Raw genomic sequence first — 19,094 nt, 5'->3', positions numbered from 1 at the left:
TGGAGAACATAATTATTTATACCCAGCCTCTTACCTTCCTCCAAAATACTTGACTGCTGTGCAGATCCACCTGCTCTGGAGAGAGGGGACAGGAAGCAATTTAAATGAGAGACTCAAATGGGACTTCTGCTTATATAGACACATACCCTAACAGAGAACCTGACTCTCCAGGGGTCATTTTTTTGTTCGCAGAAATGGCACCACCTACAGACAAAAGGGAGGTGCCAGCAGGTTGGGGGGACTCCAGAAGTTTACAGAACTAGAAAAAAAATAAGGAGGAACCCACACTGCTCAATGGAGGCAGTGCAAACTTGGCAGGGATGGTGGTTGCCAGCTCCCTGTTAGAGAGAAGGGGAACAGAAAATCAGGGGAATGGAATGGAGTCTCCTGGCATAAGACCTTGCCAGCTGGCTGGCTAAAACCCGGTCTCACTTGCCCTCTCTATTTCTGATGTTCAGGACAGGAGTGCCATTCCTTACATAGCCAAAATGGAACTACAACATTCTGCTTTGAGTTCCATAATGGATAAAAGGAAGGATCCAAATGGCAAGCAAATCTCCACAAAGGCCTCAAGCACATTCCTTTAACGTGGGACAACTTCTTTTCAGCCTAGCTTCCTCCACAGCTTGTTGTGAGAATAAAGGAAGAAGGAAAAAGAGGGGCCCTCTCCCAATGTGGACATTAGTCAAAATTGCAAACAAAGGTGTTTCTATTTGGAGAAATTCGCACCGATTGCCTACAAATTCTAATGATGATTTAAAAAATATGTATCTCAGATTGCAATGGAAAATGCGAATAACTGAATTTAAGAAGTCCATCAGTATTGCCTGATGTGGACACCAGTTTGAGCGCAGCAAAAATATTAACTGGGTCAGCAGAAAGCATTATTCTCAGATAGAGTTAACATTACAGGCTAAAACTAACTGGAAGCACAATGTTTATAACGAGTAAAACCCCACAAAGACCTTAAGTTATTTTGAAATTCCTATTACAATTTTTTTTTTTTGCAATAAACCAATCAGTTCTACTTTTCTTCAGCAATTTCCAAACGTGTGTGGTGTTTCTTCACAGCCACAAGGTGTTTTTTTTAAAAAAGTATACGCTTCAAGAATCACACACAACACAGAAAATAAAAGAAAATTTGTATTTTCAAAATCATTTTTTCTTAGTTTCCTCTAGATCAAACTTTCTTGCTGTTCATAATTTACAAAGCTCAAAACAGAAATAAGAGTAGCCAAATCAAAGTAGCAACATGAGGCGCCAACCATTTGTTTCAAAACAATGTCAACCATCCTTTTGACAGCTTAAAAGAAATAAAGAATTTTTAAAAATATAAAATCAGGGGGGAAACAACATCTGGAGATTTTTTTTACCAAATCCAGCTTATCAAGCACATCTGGAAACACCCAGTTTCCTCAAAATACACTACATTGAACTTACAGGTGAAAAGGAATGAAAATTCTCTCTGGAAAATTCGTATCTAGAAAATGGGGAAGAGTCAGAAGGGCACAGCTCAGGAGCCTGAGCTACAAGATTGTGGGCACTTGTGGACCAATAATCACCAAGCAGAGGGCTGAAAACCTTAGTTATTGCAAAAAATGAAAAGAAGTGTTAACCTGGCAGGGAGAGGATGCATTTTACAGTGGTGAAACTGCACATCTTCGCTTTCCCTCTGCAACCATGATGCACTCAACACAGCTCATGCAGAGCGTTCCTCCTCTTCACCCTGCAGCCGGCACTCCCAAAATCTGCTCCAGAGGGTCCCCCCAACCCTCTAGAGCAGATTTTTGGGGCATGTGGGAGGCTGCAAGGAGGAGAAAAGGAAGGGGAAGTCCTGTTGCACAAGCAGGAGGCCTATCCTCACTGCACAATGGCAGGGTTGGATACGAACGTTAGCTCAAGGCCACAGGCATATTAGGAGCACAGTTTACTAGGAAGTGACGGCCTAGCCTCATAGCGAAGCAGAGCCACACAGCTCTTGTCTGCTCTGGTAGGTCTTGCACAGGAGAACCTCCCAGTGGATGCTAGTTTAAGGTATTTGTTTGGCAGATACAACTTCTCAGGTGGAAAGGCTGCATGCAGCTTCCATAACAGCACTGGGAGTTTCAGCCAGCTAAATGCTCTTGCTGGTTGACAGATACTCAATAGCTGCTTGTTATTCACATGCTAACACTGCCTGAACAGCCCCTTGCTGGCCAATGTTCTTCCAGACCAGCTGCTCACAGCGTGGTTAGGATCCAACCCTGCAGCTCTGAGCCATCACAACACACTCATTGCGCCCGAATGAGGAAAAGGTGAACTGAAACCATGAAAAATGGAAAAATGCGTCCAAGATTCACACTATCCCACGTTAAACAGGCAGTTCCCAAACCAAAACAATGCCAGAACTCCATTTATCTTGTATTGCAAAGGGGAGGAGGAAGAAGAACAAAGGCCCACCTGACAGACAGCAAGAGTCTACAGGGACTTTCCTGATGACTCAATCTTGTGGCTTTTATGTTCATAACAGAAGCTCTTCCTGCACATTCACTTGAGTTCTGTCCCTGCTATGACCCTGGGGTCTGTTCTTAGAGAAATGCAGAAGGGTAATCCAGGACGGGAGTGGAAAGGCCTTGCAGAACTGGAGAAGTGGGTAAATGTTTTATCGTAAGATCACATATGCTGAAACACTCGACAGCACTGAAAGGGCACAATTAGGTTCACAGTTAAAAGGCGGGGGAGAGAAAGGGATAAGAGTGTTTGAAGCACATATACAAAACCCAGGCGAGTCTAGTGGAAGGGTTGCCTTTAATTTCTAATACCTCCATAGAAGCACCTGTCTATATGCAGCCACAGAGTCAGATGCATGAACCAGCCAAGCAGGTACAGGTCTTTATCAAGTGATATCAGGTGGAGCAACTCTGTCAAATGGGTCATTATTATTATTGCTGCTCTCCACAAAGGGCAACGATCAGTTGAGAAAGACTCAGGTGATTTGCTCTGCGCATGCAGCCACACAATGAGCATACACAATGAGCATATGTACTGCTCCTATTCACTTGAAGGCACCTTTAATGGAAGCCAGTGCTACTTCTGAAGAGGCACTAAGCTAGGCAGATTTGGTCCCAACTTAAAAGTCAGAGTTAGGCATAGAAAAGGACTCTTTCTCCATTACAGCTGTGGCTCCTGTATAATAAAATTTCCCCAGGGCCTCACAAGATGTATATAAACAGAGAATAAAGCAGGATAGTAAAGTACAAAAGACAGCAGAGGAGAACTTATTATCTCAAAATACCATATATTAAAAAAGAGTTCCCTATGGTTTAAAAAGAAACATTTCCCCCCCAGCAGAGGGTGGCAACTTGCGGCTTTGAGCAAAAAGTCATGTCATTTGCTGTTGCTCGATTTGGACAATCAAATGCAGCTGTCTCTTTGCAATGGTGGTATTTAGGTCCCACAGAAACTCCAGGAACTGGCCCTTTAGAAGGTTTTCCATAGGCACAAACTGCAAGACTTGCTGCGGGGAGTCCAAGTCAAGCAGTGCACCCATGAGCTTCTTCAGCTGCTGCAGGTATTGGAAAACCGGATCTGGAAGACCTTGGTAGCCAGCACAAAGCAGTACAGCGCTGGCCCCTAAGAGATGAGATGAGGTTGGGCAAGCAAATGAGATGTGCTGGAAACAACTGTGCAGTATGAAAACTAAGCCAGCAGTGAAGCGCGTAAAACAAGAAAGAATGGGCAGGAGCAAAGCGTCCCCTTCCTGAAGCTCTGGGAACGAATGCAAAAGGCACTCCAGGAGCTGCTGCTGGTATTTTGGTTCCCCGTCGTGAAGCAACGAACAGCCGAACGTTGAGAGTGATGCAGACTCCAAGCGTTTAACTTCCAAGCCAGATGGGCTGTTGGCATCACAAAGCAATGGGAAGCCTACAGTCAAGCACTTTCTATGGCCAACGCAACCTTCATTTGGAACCTCCATAAGTTCAGACAATTCAGACAATATCAGTGACTCTGTAAGAACATTGCAAGATTGGCACTCTTGCTGTGCCAGGCTCCTGAGGGCGCCAACGCTTGCCCTGCCAACGAAAGATTTCTCAAGAGCTTCATTGAGGCTCTTCAGGACCTCACCACCACAGAAGGGAGAACACTTCACTCTCGGCAACCTCCGCCCCTCCAAGATGTACCATAACTGACACTCCAGGCTGCAAGAAGCCCCTTCCAAGATGCAATTTTTCCCGACGTTACCGAGGGAATGTTCTTCAGCCCATTGATTAAGACAGCCCTTGGCCACTTTCTCCTCCCATGTCAGAGACTCCAGAATCTTCCTCTCATTGTACGTGCAAAAGTATTTATTCCTCTGCCCGCACCACTTGGAGTTCATGCCATAGCCCGCACGGGGCTTCTTCACAAGCCAGTTATTTCTGGCGATAGGCTTCATCTGGAACCGGTTCAAGAAGAACGCGACGGCGCAATCCCGTAAAGCGTTCAGCCTCGCCTGCTCCACCTCGCCCATGTGCTCAAAGAGTCGGAGGTTCTCAGCAATGGTCTCGATTTGGTGCCTGTGGAAGAACGAACAGCACTCTTCGTGGACTTTAAGGAAAGATTCCGGAATGGAGTGCTGGGGGAAGAGGGCCTTCTCAACCATGTCCGTCCCAAAGTTCTGCATCATCTTGGACAAGAGCAAGTGTATGGCCTCCCTGCCCAAATAGTGAAGGCAGACCACATACACCTCAGAGTTCCCAGCTTTACTAGTGGCTGGTTTAAACACATGGACCTCTTCGAAAGAGCAGTTCAGCAGATACAGTAAGCTAACGGAACAATGTTCAAACAGAGTGAACATCTTCAGAACGAAGGAGCCCCCGAGGCCAAGGGTCATTAAAGCAGTGACCGTTTCGCAGTAATGCAAAGAGGAAACCAGGGCTTCTTGCTCACCTGGATTCCCTTGGCAATCAAAGCTCCCGTCGGATGTGACCAGGTGAACGGTGGCCATGTTGCTGATGAACTGCTGAAGTCCCGTGAGATGTTTGAGCGTCATCACATCCCCCGTGTTCTCAGGGCCAAAATACCACCAGGGCAGAGTGTTTGCGATAAGCCTGTCATCCATAATCATCATAAGGGTATCATTTGCTTCATGGTACGGGTTCAAGGTATTAGCTACCCAATTCCAGTCACAAGGGATGCGGTGAGACTTGAGGTAATGGTTGAGGCTGGCTATGAAGGCGCCAGGAGCCTCACAGAGATGGACAGAGTTGAGTTCCCCATTTTGAAGAGCATCGCTTGGGAGGAGAGGGAAGCTGCCCAGGATCTCATGGAATTTGCACCAAGCTTGGGTACACAACTCAGCATTTACGGCTTGCTTGATGTGAGCAATGATCTTCCCTGCTTTGTTGGTGAAGGATGTGTGCTGATGCCACTCATCTAATTTCTTGTCGCTCAGCTGGTTCTTGACTTCATTCAGGGAATCCTTCAAGGAGGCAAGGGAACTGAACTCTTTGTGATCGCAGCTAAAAGCCTGGTTAGGATCCGGCAGCTGCCATTCGTTGTTGGGTGGTTTGATGTACGAGAACTTCTTCCCAAAGAGCTTCTCAATTTCAGCAATGATATCAGAACCAAACTTGTCAAGGGTTGTGGTCTGCTCAGCGTATGCTGCCTTCTTCTGCTTGTTCATTCTCAGGCCGAGGCAAACCCTGGAGAAAAGAGGAGAAAACCAAATGAGGAGGGGAAAGGACTCAGGGGGAGATCACCTGCTTTGCATGCAGATGATCCCAGCTTCAATCCCCAGAATCTCTGGGTAGGGCTGTGAATGTCTCCTGTCTGAAATTTAGAGGAGTCACTGTCAGTGTCAGTATGAACCAGGAGTGAGGAACCTTTTTCTTTCTTTTTTCATTTTTTTTATTAATTTTCCACATTTATAACAAATATAACATATAAAAGAGACAAAACAAAACACATTGCAATACTAAAAATAAAAAAGAAAGAAAAATAAAAACACTTATTACTTCTAAAATCCAAATTAACTTTCATTGTTATCTGACTTCCTCAAATCCCCCCTAACTGAATTTCATTGTGACACCTTTGTGACAGTTCTCCAATATCATCTTTCTAATACAATTAACTCCTTCCATTTACTATATTCATCTCTTTTCTTATTAGTTTAAATCCATATTACTATACAACATTCTTATTCTAATCCTAGGCCTATTTGATACTTTCAAGTACCTTCTAATTATCTGTGAGGAAGCTTTTTCAGCCCAAGGACCGCATTGTTTTCTGGGCAACTTTTAGAGGGCCCCATGGCCGTGGTGGGTAGGACCAGAGGTGGAAGTAGACAGTGCATCAAAAGTAAACTTTACCTTTGTACTGTAAGCTGGTTTCTGCTCTATCTTCCACCCAATAGCAGACAATCAGACAATATCAGACAAGGAGGCAATATCAGACTTCAAGACCACATTCCAGGCAAAAAAACCTAGGGTGTGAAGTGAGCGGTGTGGCCTGGGGAAAGCTCTGAGGATCAAATAAAGGTGTGGGGGGTGGGGGTTGCATTTGGCCCCCAGGCCTGAAGCCCCTCCTGGTATAGACAGTGCTGAGCTAGATGGGCATTGTAAAGCAGGTATACGGGAGAGGGTTCTCGAGGGAGGGGGACGCTTAGTAATGGTTGATAAGCTCTGCTGACAGGCCGTTCCGCTGCTGTATGATGGGAGTTGTAGCCCAGCAACTAGAGAGCCAGAAAGTCAAGGCATAGCAATAACAGGCTCTACCAATAGCCCATGGACTGCAAGAAGATCAAACCTCTCCATTCTGAAGGAAATCAGCCCTGAGTGCTCACTGGAAGGACAGATAGTGAAGCTGAGGCTCCAATACTTTGGCCACCTCATGAGAAGAGAAGACTCCCTGGAAAAGACCCTGATGTTGGGAAAGATGGAGGGCACAAGGAGAAGGGGACGACAGAGGACGAGATGGTTGGACAGTGTTCTCGAAGCCACCAGCATGAGTTTGACCAAACTGCGGGAGGCAGTGGAAGACAGGAGTGCCTGGCATGCTCTGGTCCATGGGGTCACGAAGAGTCGGACGCGACTAAACAACAACAACCAATAGTCCAAATCTGCACCCCAGTTTTGGCAAAACACCCCCTGCATGATTTCTGTGACAAGCACTCAGGGCCTATGTAACTACACGACACAATTCCCAAAGGCAAATGAAGTTTTTTTTTAAAAGCCACTGAAGCAAGAAGTCAGGTATGCATCACATTCCCAAGGAGTACACGCTTCTTGTAATTCCCACGTTAATTTAGCGACAGCAAAGTATGCGTGTACATTCATTAACGCGGACAAGACCTCGACCCCGCCCCTTCCGCTACAACCATGCATTTAAAGAGGATCTCCTTTCGATCTCCAATCAATACCCATGATGAATGAGGGGGAGGGGGAAACACCAAACCATTATCCGTGTAATTAAAAGTATTCACCCCCTACGCTGAAAACCAACAGCTGCGCATGCGTGCTTCCCTTTACGGGTGAGGCCGGGAGAACGCTCCTTCCATTTCCGCGCAGGCGCACTTCGAGGCTCTAGTCTCCCTTTCGGGTCCGCACTGTGAAACCGCCTCTCCTCTCGCCTTTTCCGGACCAGCCGCGCACGCGCAGAACGCTTTCCTCCCACCACCCTGTCGCGAGAGCCCGCCCGGTTTCCCGCGCGGCTTGGGCGGTTTCCACCCACCGGCCAATCGGAGAAGGCATGTGGGGGGCGGGGTGGGAAGGCGGTTTGGGCCGGCGGATGTGACGTCGGCAGCGGCGACCAGAGGCGGAAACTCTTGTGAGGGGGGCGAGGCTGTTCGAGGAGTCCGTTTTAATGAAGAACCTCGCGGGCGGCGTTAAGGTTAACGTAGGTATCGAGGCATAAGCCGCTTTGTGAGGCCTTCCCGAAAAATAGTATATAAATATTGTAGAGAAATGGCAATAAATTGAATAAATAAGCTTTCATGAGCCATGGGCCACTTTTTATCACATGCATGAAGTGATTATCCAGCTAGCATAACAAGAGCAGTTGGGAATCCGCTGAGGGGATCGGTTCAGCTCTTCCTCTACCCTCTTTATGAATATGAATCGGCACATTGTAATCAATTACACGTCCGCCACGTTAGGTGACTAACTTTAAGTACCTGGCACAGTAGGCTGTGACCCATGGAAGCTTATTGGAGGAATCTGCGCAGGACTGAAGAGGAGGAGATCTCAAAAGCACGTTCAGGAAAATACAGTGAAGCCCAATTTCATTTTTAAGTAGCAGGACTTACTCAGAGGTAAGAATTCGCCCCTCTCCATGTACGTTTGTTTTGGTGAAGAGATCCTGACTTTGTCTTAAACTGAAGGTCCCTATTACAAAAGGAAAAAATTCCAGTAGCACCTTAGAGACCAACTAAGTTAGTTCTTGGTATGAGCTTTCGTGTGCATGCACACTTCTTCAGATACACTGAAATAGAAGTCACCAGACCCTTATATATATATAGTGAGAGGGTGGGAGTGTGGTGGGAATGGGTGATTATGTTAAAACCCTGTTTTGTGTCAAATAATCTGCTTATCCTGGTTAGTTAACCAACATTATGCTGGCTTGTGTGCCGATGGAAATTTTGCTTTAAAACAAGCCATGTGAGGGAGAGGAATGTAGCAGGGTGTGGGAAGGAATATACCAGCTCAGAATTGGTTTCCAGCTTCATAAACTAGTTTGTGAGATGTACTTCTGAACAAAGCCATTCAATCAAATGCCCCTCAAGAAGAACCGTACTATTCTAAATGCATTAGTACTTAATGAACTGTTTTTAGGGCACCTTGGGAGTCTTTACTTTTCTTTATTTAAACAGTAACATATATTGTATCTCGTTAAACTTTCTAATTTTTAAGGTACCATAAGACTTGTTGATACATGTAAGAATTCACGTTAAATCTTAGTATACTCTTCTCCAAGTGAACAGTTTCTTCAACAGTTTTCAATATGTGTAGCGTTACTGCGTAATATAGGGACGCGGGTGGTTCTGTGGGTTAAACCAGAGAGCCTAGGACTTGCTGATCAGAAGGTCGGCGGTTCGAATCCCTGTGACGGGGATGAGCTCCCGTTGCTCGGTCCCTGCTCCTGCCAACCTAGCAGTTCAAAAGCATGTCAAAGTGCAAGTAGATAAATAGGTACCGCTCCGGCGGGAAGGTAAACGGCGTTTCCGTGCGCTGCTCTGGTTCGCCAGAATCGGCTTTGTCATACTGACCACATGACCCGGAAGCTGTACGCCGGCTCCCTCGGCCAATAAAGCAAGATGAGCGCCGCAACCTCAGAGTCTGTCACGACTGGACCTAATGGTCAGGGGTCCCTTTACCTTTACTATTGCGTAATATATGTGAATTAGCTTTTCGAATGCTTCAGATTTGATATAGATGCTAAATGTTAATTTGCTATTCTTTGCCTATTTTGCCCTCACAAAAACCCCAGTTTGAGAGGGAATAGCTTTTCCAAGGATGCTTGGCTAATAGCAATGAGAGAGAAAAAATACCTGGCTGTAATGTATCACTGAAAAACAGCATAGTGCCAATGGAGTATATTCTTATACAGTATGCCCAATGTAAATTTGGCGTTGGGAGGGCAGGTGTTCTTGTTTTGCAAACTCCCAATTCTGCAGTCATCCACTAGTCACATTTGACCTCTACTGCTCCATAACTCTCCTCTGAACCAGACATGGTTCTTTATTATGTTGACTTTACTCACTTCATTTTAAAGACTTACAAGGATTCATCACTAATAACTGATTTGCAGCTCATGAGGAATTCAGATTTGCTGTATGTACACTAGTGTTAGTTGCCTGTAAATGCTTGCATACATGTGCCATGAACTGTGATTGTGTTGTGTAGTGTAGGGTGTGTGTCATGCTTTCTTGCATTATGGCATGAATAAGACAAGGCAAACTGTTCCCACATGCACATGTCAGAAACGAATGGGGCCTTTTGGGTTGTGGTGCCAAGCCTCTGAAATACCCTTTCTCTTTCCATGGGGGGGGGGGGGCTATGCCTTATGACCTTTGGAAAGAGGTTGAAAACATTGTTCTCCAAAGCTTTTAATGAAACCGAGCACTGTTCCTTACTCAGACATCGTTGGTTGTTTCTTTCAATTGTTAATTGTTTTAACTGCTCTTACCTTGCTTTTTGTGATTTTATATTGGTTGCGATTTCACTAAGCATCATGATCAAGAGGCAAGATCAAAATACTTCAAATCAGGATTAGGGATCAGCTGTGGCCCTTCAGTTGCTATTGGACTGCAACTCCCATCAGCCCCATGGCCAATGGTTACGGATAAGGGAGTTCTAGACCGAGAACATTTTGACAGACATAGGCTTTCCTCATTCCTGTTTTAGATCAATAACATACATTTGTTGCAACATTGTGAATTAGCCTTGAGCATGATTTTTAAACTGGGTTTCCTGAATCCAATCTTACTGGTGTCCCAACTATATCTTGATGTTGATTCCAGGGCTGATATAGAATTGGTTCCTGTTCAACAAGGAAATTAATTTTAGTTAAAATTAAGCAAGCACACCACAAACATGTTGTGCAATCCTATGCTTTTTATTTAGAAGTATGTCACCCTGAACTAATCAGGGCTTACTTTCTAGCGAGTTTGTTGAGGATTGCATTATTAGTTCTCTTAAGCTAAGCTCCCTTCACTGTGAACATGTTTAAATATGCTCTCCCTCCTCCCCAACTGTGTTTTCTTTGAACTGTTTCCCATGTTATAGAAGATGCTCTGTGAGTTTCTACAGCGTAAGTGACTTTTGTCTGTTTACCCTTCATAGCATTGGGTGGGCTTTGGAAATGCTGGGGTCTGATGTGACTGCTGTTCTCAGAATAGCAACATGCCCTAAGGCAGCAAACACGTTTCTCTTCGTTTTGAAATGGTTTATAAGCAACAGCTAAGTTTGCATGAATATGATTAAGTGTTAGTAAGGGCAGGTTAACTGTCAATGCGTGGGGTTTTTGTCATTTATTTTGGAGCCTTAGGGCAGTAAAGCAAAAAGCTATTTTGCCTCAAGCCACTGTAGTCAGAGAAGACTTAAGTTCTGGAGAATCCTCATATTGATATTTGTCACTTCAATGCAAATGTCTGCTTTTCATTTTTATTTTTTACATAGTTAGAATTCTTTTTTTTTTTTACACAAGGTTAGATAGCTCCCAAGACAGTCTTGTTTGAACATACCATGGGTAAAAGATGCATTAAGGAAGATCTTAAGATTTTGCTTGTTGGTTAAACTTTATGAAATTCTACCCACTGGAGACCTTATGAACCCTCAGTGGTGCTTTTCTTTTGAAGCAGCTTGTGCGATACACTTTTGCTTTTGAAAATTGTAAGTTGAATCCTGTGCCCATTTATCCACCAGAGTAATTACGTATCTGTGCGAGTTCTGAAGTATGGAGGGAATATGCCCCAAAGGCAGCGTGACCTTGAGGTGCTTTCATATTGCTTATATTTTCAGCTCTCCAGGAAAGCTTTAGCTCAGTTCTTCAGAACAGCATTTTGATTGCGGTGAGAAATTTGAAAACAAGATGACAGTGTGTCTGAAAAGCATGGTGACAAGTAATCAAACCCCATTCATTTTACTTTCTCTTCCTTTTATTTTTGTGCACACTTCATTACTTTTAAAAGCATTCCATTTGAAAGGGTGGAAGTAGTCTTCTTTATACGCTATTCGTGAAGTGAATGGGGTGTTGTGCTTCCAGAAGGATGTATGGCTAAAATGTTCAGCATTTGCTCAGAAGATTGTATGCCATATTGAAGAGGGCTAAATATGTATTGGGTAAAAAAAAGAACTAGAATTTAATTTCATTGATGGCTGAAGAGAAATGGCTCAAAACTAATGTTAGTCCATTCTTACGACTTGCACATTGTTCTTGATAATTATAGTCAGGTGGTGCCAATGCCAGATAGTGTTCTCCACTACCCACAATAAAGTTATTTGGATTGGTAGATGGAGGAAGGCTGGTATGCCTACAGAAGGTTAGCTGATTAATCTCAGTCTCATTTCCTGCCCATGCTGTTGTCTTACCTGAACATAATTATTGTTGCCATGAGAACAAGCTTTTTGGTTCCTGTTGCAGACACTTGTTAATTTTGTGCTTTATCTTCACTAAGTTAGAGTGAAAGTTTATTCCTGTTGTATTTTGTTTTGCTAATGCAGAATAGAACATTACACGTCTGCAAAGATGAAAAGAAAAGTGGCCAAAGCTGTGGGACTTAGACTTAGTCCCAATGAAGAAGCTCAGCTGCTGAAAGAAGAACATGAAAGGAGAAGGAAATTAAGGCTACAGCAGGTGTGTTTGCATTGTTGGGAATGGCCTTCCTTTAGGCCAGGGTTTCCCAAGCTCTGGTCTCCAGACTACAGGTCCCATCATCTTTGACCACTGGTCCTGCTAGCTGGGGATGATGGGAGTTGTAGTCCAACAACAGCTGGAGACCCAAGCTTGGGAAACCCTGCATGAGACAATTGAATCTGCAGGCTTCCACATTTTCATTCTGCATGGGAGCAGACTAATTCTGAGTCTGACAAGCTGTAGCATTTGCCCCAACCTGGGAGCTGCAGAGATTGAAGTGAGTCCTATCTTCAGTTGTATGGCAATTTTTGCCCCCCTCTCTGGTTCCATGGTTGAGAGAAGAGCTGTCCGTTGTGTCACCAAGACACCAGAGCACTTCAGCCACATACACTTTCCCACTCAGGAGCAAAAAAGTGTAGAGAGAACTCGACTACAGTGTTGCTGAGGTGTCAGCTATACAAGGTCAAATTAGCTAGGGATGATAGGAGTTGTAGTCCCAAAACATCTGGAGGGCCGAGTTTGCCTATGCCTGTTCTATTTCCTTGTTGCTGGCACTTATTTCACAGGTGTCCTATTTGTCAAGAAGCAGATAACGGTCTAGCATAGTAAAGCAAGTGGGATTAAGTAAGGTGAGCAAAGAATTCAAGTAGAATAACAGTTTAAAAAGAAGTCTACAGTCCTCTACAGAATATAAAATCATCAACAAATATATTTTTCCCTCCAGGTTAGAGAGCAGGAGAAGAATATTGCTTTGCAGATAAGGCAAGATGTTAAGCAGAGAAGAGATGAGCAGCTGCATCATTTGGCAGAAGAACTGAAAGCAGAGTGGCAAAGAGCACAAGATGAAAAGATTCGAGCCTTGGAAAAGCTTTATCTGTCAAGCTTAAGAGCTATAGGAGAAGGGCATAGACAAGCAAAGGAAAATGTAGGTAAATTATGGATGTGATACTATAGCAACCAAGACTTTCTGCAAATATCTACTCAACTGAAATTAGAAAAGCTGTATGTTTTACTAATATATATGTTATTGTGTACTAATAAAGCAAGTTGACAGGTGTTACTTTTTTCTTACATCTATATATGTGAAGGAAGACATGGAAATTCAGTCTCTATGAATTTATGTGCCACACATTTAAATATGCAAATAGAGCAAAATAAGGCAAATAGTTAAATGTTGGGCAGGTGTAAAATGATGGTAGTACACAGCCGTGCTGCAGACTTCAGTTTTGTTTGTCAAGGGGGGTGGCACTACTTAATCGGTTGATAATTGAAGTATGTTAAATCCTAGGATAAGTGGAGCTGTGAAATTGTTCAACTTGTATATTGAAGAGGCAGCTAATGACAAATTAGTGGATTTGAAATTTATCATGATCATTGGAACTTTTGAAAGCGAATGAATGGGGAAATGGTGTGGAACACTGATATTTACAAAGATGCTCCCATACGGAGAATAAACCTTGCCCTTTTATCAGTGCAAAATATTAATGCCATCAACATTTTGGTCATTAAACGTCCACTTAAAGTGAAGCAAGTACTTAACATAGCACCATCTATAGAGACAAAGAAAAGGTATTAGAGTAAAATGCCAAAACTTTCCATGGAATTAGAAAATTCCATTTTACTCATAAGTTGATACAGTAGCTTTACTCTGGTGGATCCTGCTTCAATAGCAATGAGTATAGACCCAGTCTTGGTGGAAAGGCAGCCATTAGAGCTAACACTAGCTCCACAGCACATTTTGATGGCAAAATTATTCCTTAGATTGAGCCCTTGCAAACATTTTCTATTAAAAGCTGGCACAAAGACAGGTCATGACATCTGCACAAAAGGGAAGCTTACCTGACGTCTTAGATACACTTTTAAGCTGTTTGAATTAAAATTCTCATGTTAATTTGTTTCTATGACAATCGTTCAACATATTTACATTTAATTTCAAAGGAACCGGATTTGGAGGCTCTGGCCAAGCTGGCAAAGGAAAGGAAACAAAGAGCAGAAAAGAGGCATAAGGAAGCGCTAAAGGAGCAGAAAAATAAAAAAGAGAAGTTGCTGAGGGAGCAAACAAGGTAAATTGTACATAAAATGAACCAGTTACAGATAGGTAGCCGTGTTGGTCTGCCATAGTCAAAACAAAAAAAATTCCTTCCAGTAGCACCTTAAAGACCAACTAAGTTAGTTCTTGGTATGAGCTTTTGTGTGCATGCACACTTCTTCAGATACACGGAAGCCCTCGCTGCCGCCCGCCAGCATTTTAAAAAACCCCGGGACAGCGGAGAAGTCCTCTGCTGTCCCGGGTTTTTTTTAAAATGCTGGGGGGGGGGGAGAAATGCCCTTGTCCGTCCCCCCCAGCCTTCAGAAGAGGTTGGGGGACAGACTGTCCCCGGACCTGGTCTGAAGGCGGTTTCCATAGGAACGCATTGATTGATTTTCAATGCATTCCTATGGGAAACCGTGCTTCGCAAGACGAAAAACTCGCAAGACGAAAAAACTTGCGGAAGGAATTAATTTCGTCTTGCGAGGCACCACTGTATTCTATTACATTAAAAAATACGATCATTGATGGACTTCCCTTCCTCTCCTTCCATGGTTCCTTTTAACTTCCACTTCCTGCGATACATTGTTTGTGCTGTGCAAAGACACTCCTATAGCCCAATCGTATGTGTTTTCATTCTGCATTATGACTTGTTGAATTCACTAAGACTTGCTTGCGTGCAGTTGTGCATAGAATTACCGTCCTAACAGCATTGGATTTCTGTTTTGGTCTAAGGACTGCAACAGCTATGCATTTATTTATTGCATTTATTTTCCCCACCTTTTGTCATAGAGCTCAATTGGTGTACATAGGTCCCCTCCTCCCCATTTTATCCTTGCAAGAACCCTGTGAGATAGGTTAGGCTGAGAGTGAGTGACTGGCCCAAGGTAACACAGTGAGTTTCATGGCTGAGTGAGGACTTGAAACCTGGTCTCCTAGCTTCTAGTCTGACACTCTATAACCATTACTGGCTCTTGTCTACAGACTAGCCTTCCCCAACCTGTAGCCCTTCAGATGTTGGTGACTACAACTTCCATAATTTCTATTGGCCATGTTGGTGGGGGTTGTAGCCCAAAACATGTGGTATAGACCAGCCTATTCCTTTTTGTGGGAATTGGAAGAACAATGTAACAAAGGGAAGCGAGTCAAAATAACCTGCAGGGTGTTGTGGGAAGTTGCATTCTGCTCTCTGGTTCTCGCCCTTTTTAAAAACACTTGTCACTGAGCTGGATAACAGCCTGCTGCCTTTTAGTTTCATTATCCTTGAAATTCAGTATATAGCCAACTAATAAAACTATTGATTATGTCTTAACTATTTGTTTGATTTAGCCATGCACAAAATCTGATTTGAATGTCTTATTTCTGCCTTTCCCCCTTCTAAACAAGGAGAGCAAATGCACGGAAGAATGCGTTGGATGTCGAAAAAGAGAGAGCTGCTAAAATTGCAAGCCTACCGCCTCCTCCCCCTCCCCCCTTTGAAGTGAGTATTCTTTTCAGAAACTTTAAAAGATGTTGGAGCCTAGCTGATTAAAAGTCTCATCATAGGGACTAATGCATTCCTTTTTTTAAAAAAAGGTTAATTTAAAAAAAAAAAAGTTTAAGAGGCCTAGAAGTTGCGGATTACCTTACGGATTACGTCCGCAACCCAAGGTTCCACTGTAGTAACAAAAACAATCCAGAGCTCTTCAATGCTCCACAGACAACATTTTGAATAGCCTTATTTCTGCAAAGCTCATGGGTATAGAGAAGGATGAAGACCCTAGGAAAATAGAGAGGTATATGGAACAGATGTGACAAAGGCTTTGCTGGGATCCTGATTTGACCCAGGGTTATTGACATGTTGCTTTGACTTGGGATGGGGAAAACTCCTGAATCACCTCTATTTGTCTTCTTATTTGACCTTCCTACAGAGCTATGCACACTCCTAGTATTTATTGTGCCGATCTCTAGCTACATTGCACTTCAATTTTGCGGGGAAACCCCCCCAAACATTAGTATAAGAATAATGACACACAGATATTCATATAATCTTATAGCCTCATATATGGGAAAATGTGGAGTTCCTCTTACAGACATGCCTAAATCTCTCACTTTGGTCAGTTTTGGTGGGAGTTTGGAGACATTGTCTTTAGATGGGTTTTACATTGCTTGTAATGGGTGACCTTATACTGTTCATGTTCTTGGTTCTTTAGCACAGCCATCCTATTAAAACAAATTTATTCTTCAAACTTTTCAGAATATTGAGTTGAAGAGTGTTTCTACAGTGAAAGTCTGTGATACTGACACTTTTTCGATTACTCGCCATCATCTCTGTGATCTTCACCATCATCTCTGTGAACCATATGTAGATAGAGAAATGAACATAGACCAGGTGACTGATTTTTACTTTGCATGTGACATACTTTGTGTAACAGCAGTAGCAGTATTCCAGAAGCACTTGCTGAATTTGTGGGAAATTGACAATCGGCATTAAGCATTGGGAAGTACAAATATTTGCCTTTCTGTTGTTCAACAGTTGGAATCCCAGTGTCCTTCTGGATTATAGCCACTTTTTTTTCTTGTGGGTATGGAATTCATAAGTAGAATACTTGAAATTAACGTATGTCATTCCTGCAAAAACAAGTATTAAAACTGGAGCTTTTCTTACTGAAAACCTGTAAAAGTTTGAGACTGTTGATGCAGCATTGCCTTATCTACAAAAGAAAATGAATACATTTTTTGTGCACGCTGTTTATGTTCTGCTATATCAGGCATAGGCAAACTCTGGCCCTCCAGATGTTTGGGACTACACTTCCCATCATCCCTAGCTAACAGGACCAGTGGTCAGGGATGGTGGGAATTGTAGTCCCAAACTTCTGGAGGGCCAGAGTTTGCCTATGCCTGGGCTGTATCATAGAACCTAAATAGCAAGTCCTTAAATAAGCTTGTTTCACCCATTTTTCCTTGTTACTATGCATGTCTGTGGGAAATGGAACTTACTTTCTGCATGAAAGCAGATGCTCTACTGCTGCACTGCAACCCCTTCCCTCATTAAATGAAGTGGAATATTTGAAAATTCAGGACACACAAAAGGAAGCACCACTTCAACATGGTATGCAACTGGGAGGAGTGCTGCTTCCATTTGGTTGGCCATTGAACAAACAGGGTCCTGGCCTAGATGGGTCTTTGGCCTGATTCAGCAGGCTCTGCTTCAGTTCACATGTTCTCTGCCTCTCATTGTTTCCTTCTTCCCACTATTTTGTGTTTAACTCTAGCAGCAGATTCTAATTTGATTAAACCAGAAGCAGGGATGGCATGCTCTTATAGCAGGCTCTTATGGGGTCCTTCGGAGGTCCCCAGTATATTCTGCTGCAGTCCTCCCACACTTCACACAATTTACTGAATTATTTTCCATTCTTCAAAGCTGTTGCCCTTAGTAGGGCACACAGTTGCTGCTCTGCTAGGCCATGCCACTGAATCACTTGCCAGACTGAACAGTACATTATTTCCTTATAGTTTACTGTCTAATTGAGGTTGAAATCACAGAGACTTGATATATTGTTTGAGGGCCACTCTTGGGTAGTTGGGTGGGGAAGTTAGTCCCAAATGTATTTGGGTTCAGTACCTTTTACCTGGGGACGCGGGTGGCTCTGTGAGTTAAACCACAGAGCCTAGGGCTTGCCGATCAGGAGGTCGGTGGTTCGAATCCCCGCAACAGAGTGAAATCCTGTTCCTCAGTCCCTGCTCCTGCCAACCTAGCAGTTCGAAAGCACATCAAAGTGCAAGTAGATAAATAGGTACCACTCCGGCGGGAATGTAAACAGCATTTCCGTGCACTGCTCTGGTTTGCCAGAAGCAGCTTAGTCATGCTGGCCACATGACCCGGAACCTGTACGCCGGCTCCCTCGGCCAATAAAGCAAGATGAGCGCCACAACCCCAGAGTCACAACCCTAATGGTCAGGGGTCCCTTTACCTTTACCTTTTACCTACAAAACTATACTTCTGGGTATAGTCTTTTGAGGCACTGTAGAACTTGTTATTCCTAACTTGTTGTGGTTGACTCCCAGCCAGATGCTCGATTACTTGCCAAGGTGGAAGCCAAACAGAAGGAAGGACTGCAAAGCAATGAAGAGAGAGAGAGGAGAGAACAGCAAGAAAAAGCTCGCCTAAGAGGGAAGCATGCCTTGAAGATGGTCCGTCTTGCACGAGTAAGCAAAGCAGAAACATTCTCTCAACATCAGATGAGTAATAATAGCAAATTGGGCACTGTATATTTAATGAATTCAAAGTACAATCACCTAACCTTTCTCCAGAAAGATTCTGAAATAATGGATTGTTTAAAGTTCAAGCCCTTAAAGCGTTCGTAGTGCTTATCCTCAGTTTCTAGGTTCACAGTGTGCAATGTTCTTTCCACTGTCAAAGATGAAATATAGTTGAGCATTTAGAAAGCCACGCTGAAGTAATTCAGGCCTCAGGGTAGGTAAGGTTTGGCATTTGTGGGCGTAAGATTGATGAAACGCAAAGCATTCTAATATATGGGAGAAGAGGGCTGTTGTTTTTTAACTACATTGTGCAGGTACTTCAGAGTTGAACTTCAATACAGCTAGAATTCTTTTCAGCGTGACCTACTTTCACAGAATGTAGCTACCTATTCTGGTGTAGTTGCACAGAGATATAAAGGAGCGGATCCTGAGTTCAGTGAGTAGAAGGAAGCTTGCAGAAGAAGTTCATTTTTGCTTCTTCCATAAAAGCCTTCCTGAAAGGTGCCTCTAC

The 19,094-nt window shown here is 43.5% G+C and overlaps 2 protein-coding genes across 8 annotated transcripts in view; one reads left to right on the top strand and one right to left on the bottom strand.

Annotated features, from left to right (window-relative positions):
- Positions 1-1,130: 1,130 nt before the first annotated feature.
- Positions 1,131-7,568, bottom strand: CMTR2 (cap methyltransferase 2). 2 transcript variants are annotated; one of them, XM_081909772.1, is made up of 2 exons: positions 6,196-7,568; positions 1,131-5,663 (listed from the first exon to the last, which is right to left on the bottom strand). In XM_081909772.1, the coding sequence occupies exon 2, from the start codon at positions 5,642-5,644 to the stop codon at positions 3,362-3,364; it is 2,283 nt and encodes a 760-aa protein (XP_081765898.1). In that variant the 5' UTR covers positions 5,645-5,663; positions 6,196-7,568; the 3' UTR covers positions 1,131-3,361. The 2 variants fall into 2 exon arrangements, with proteins under 2 accessions (XP_081765898.1, XP_081765897.1); XM_081909771.1 differs by having other exon boundaries at positions 7,442-7,541.
- A 158-nt stretch (positions 7,569-7,726) lies between these two features.
- Positions 7,727-19,094, top strand: part of CEP295 (centrosomal protein 295) — a 35,253-nt gene continuing 23,885 nt past the window's right edge. For 3 of the 6 annotated variants that reach the window (XM_081909515.1, XM_081909514.1, XM_081909511.1), the window contains exons 1-7: positions 7,769-8,269; positions 12,180-12,312; positions 13,037-13,237; positions 14,251-14,375; positions 15,728-15,821; positions 16,578-16,712; positions 18,389-18,529. In XM_081909515.1, coding sequence (XP_081765641.1) covers positions 12,205-12,312; positions 13,037-13,237; positions 14,251-14,375; positions 15,728-15,821; positions 16,578-16,712; positions 18,389-18,529 — 804 coding nt within the window. In that variant the 5' untranslated portion in view covers positions 7,769-8,269; positions 12,180-12,204. Of the gene's footprint in view, positions 8,270-12,179; positions 12,313-13,036; positions 13,238-14,250; positions 14,376-15,727; positions 15,822-16,577; positions 16,713-18,388; positions 18,530-19,094 lie in introns of those variants that run through there. The other 3 variants (XM_081909513.1, XM_081909512.1, XM_081909516.1) reach the window with 3 other exon arrangements.

Source organism: Podarcis melisellensis (assembly GCF_964234715.1).
Source record: "Podarcis melisellensis genome assembly, chromosome: 4".
NCBI classification, from domain to species: domain Eukaryota; kingdom Metazoa; phylum Chordata; class Lepidosauria; order Squamata; family Lacertidae; genus Podarcis; species Podarcis melisellensis.
The sequence above is the reverse complement of the archived record's forward strand: the minus strand, read 5'-3'. Positions and strand labels throughout refer to the sequence as shown.

Bases quoted from the DNA above. Each gene is read 5' to 3' on its own strand.
- CMTR2 (XM_081909772.1), bottom strand. From the start codon at position 5,644: ATGAACAAGCAGAAGAAGGCAGCATACGCTGAGCAGACCACAACCCTT.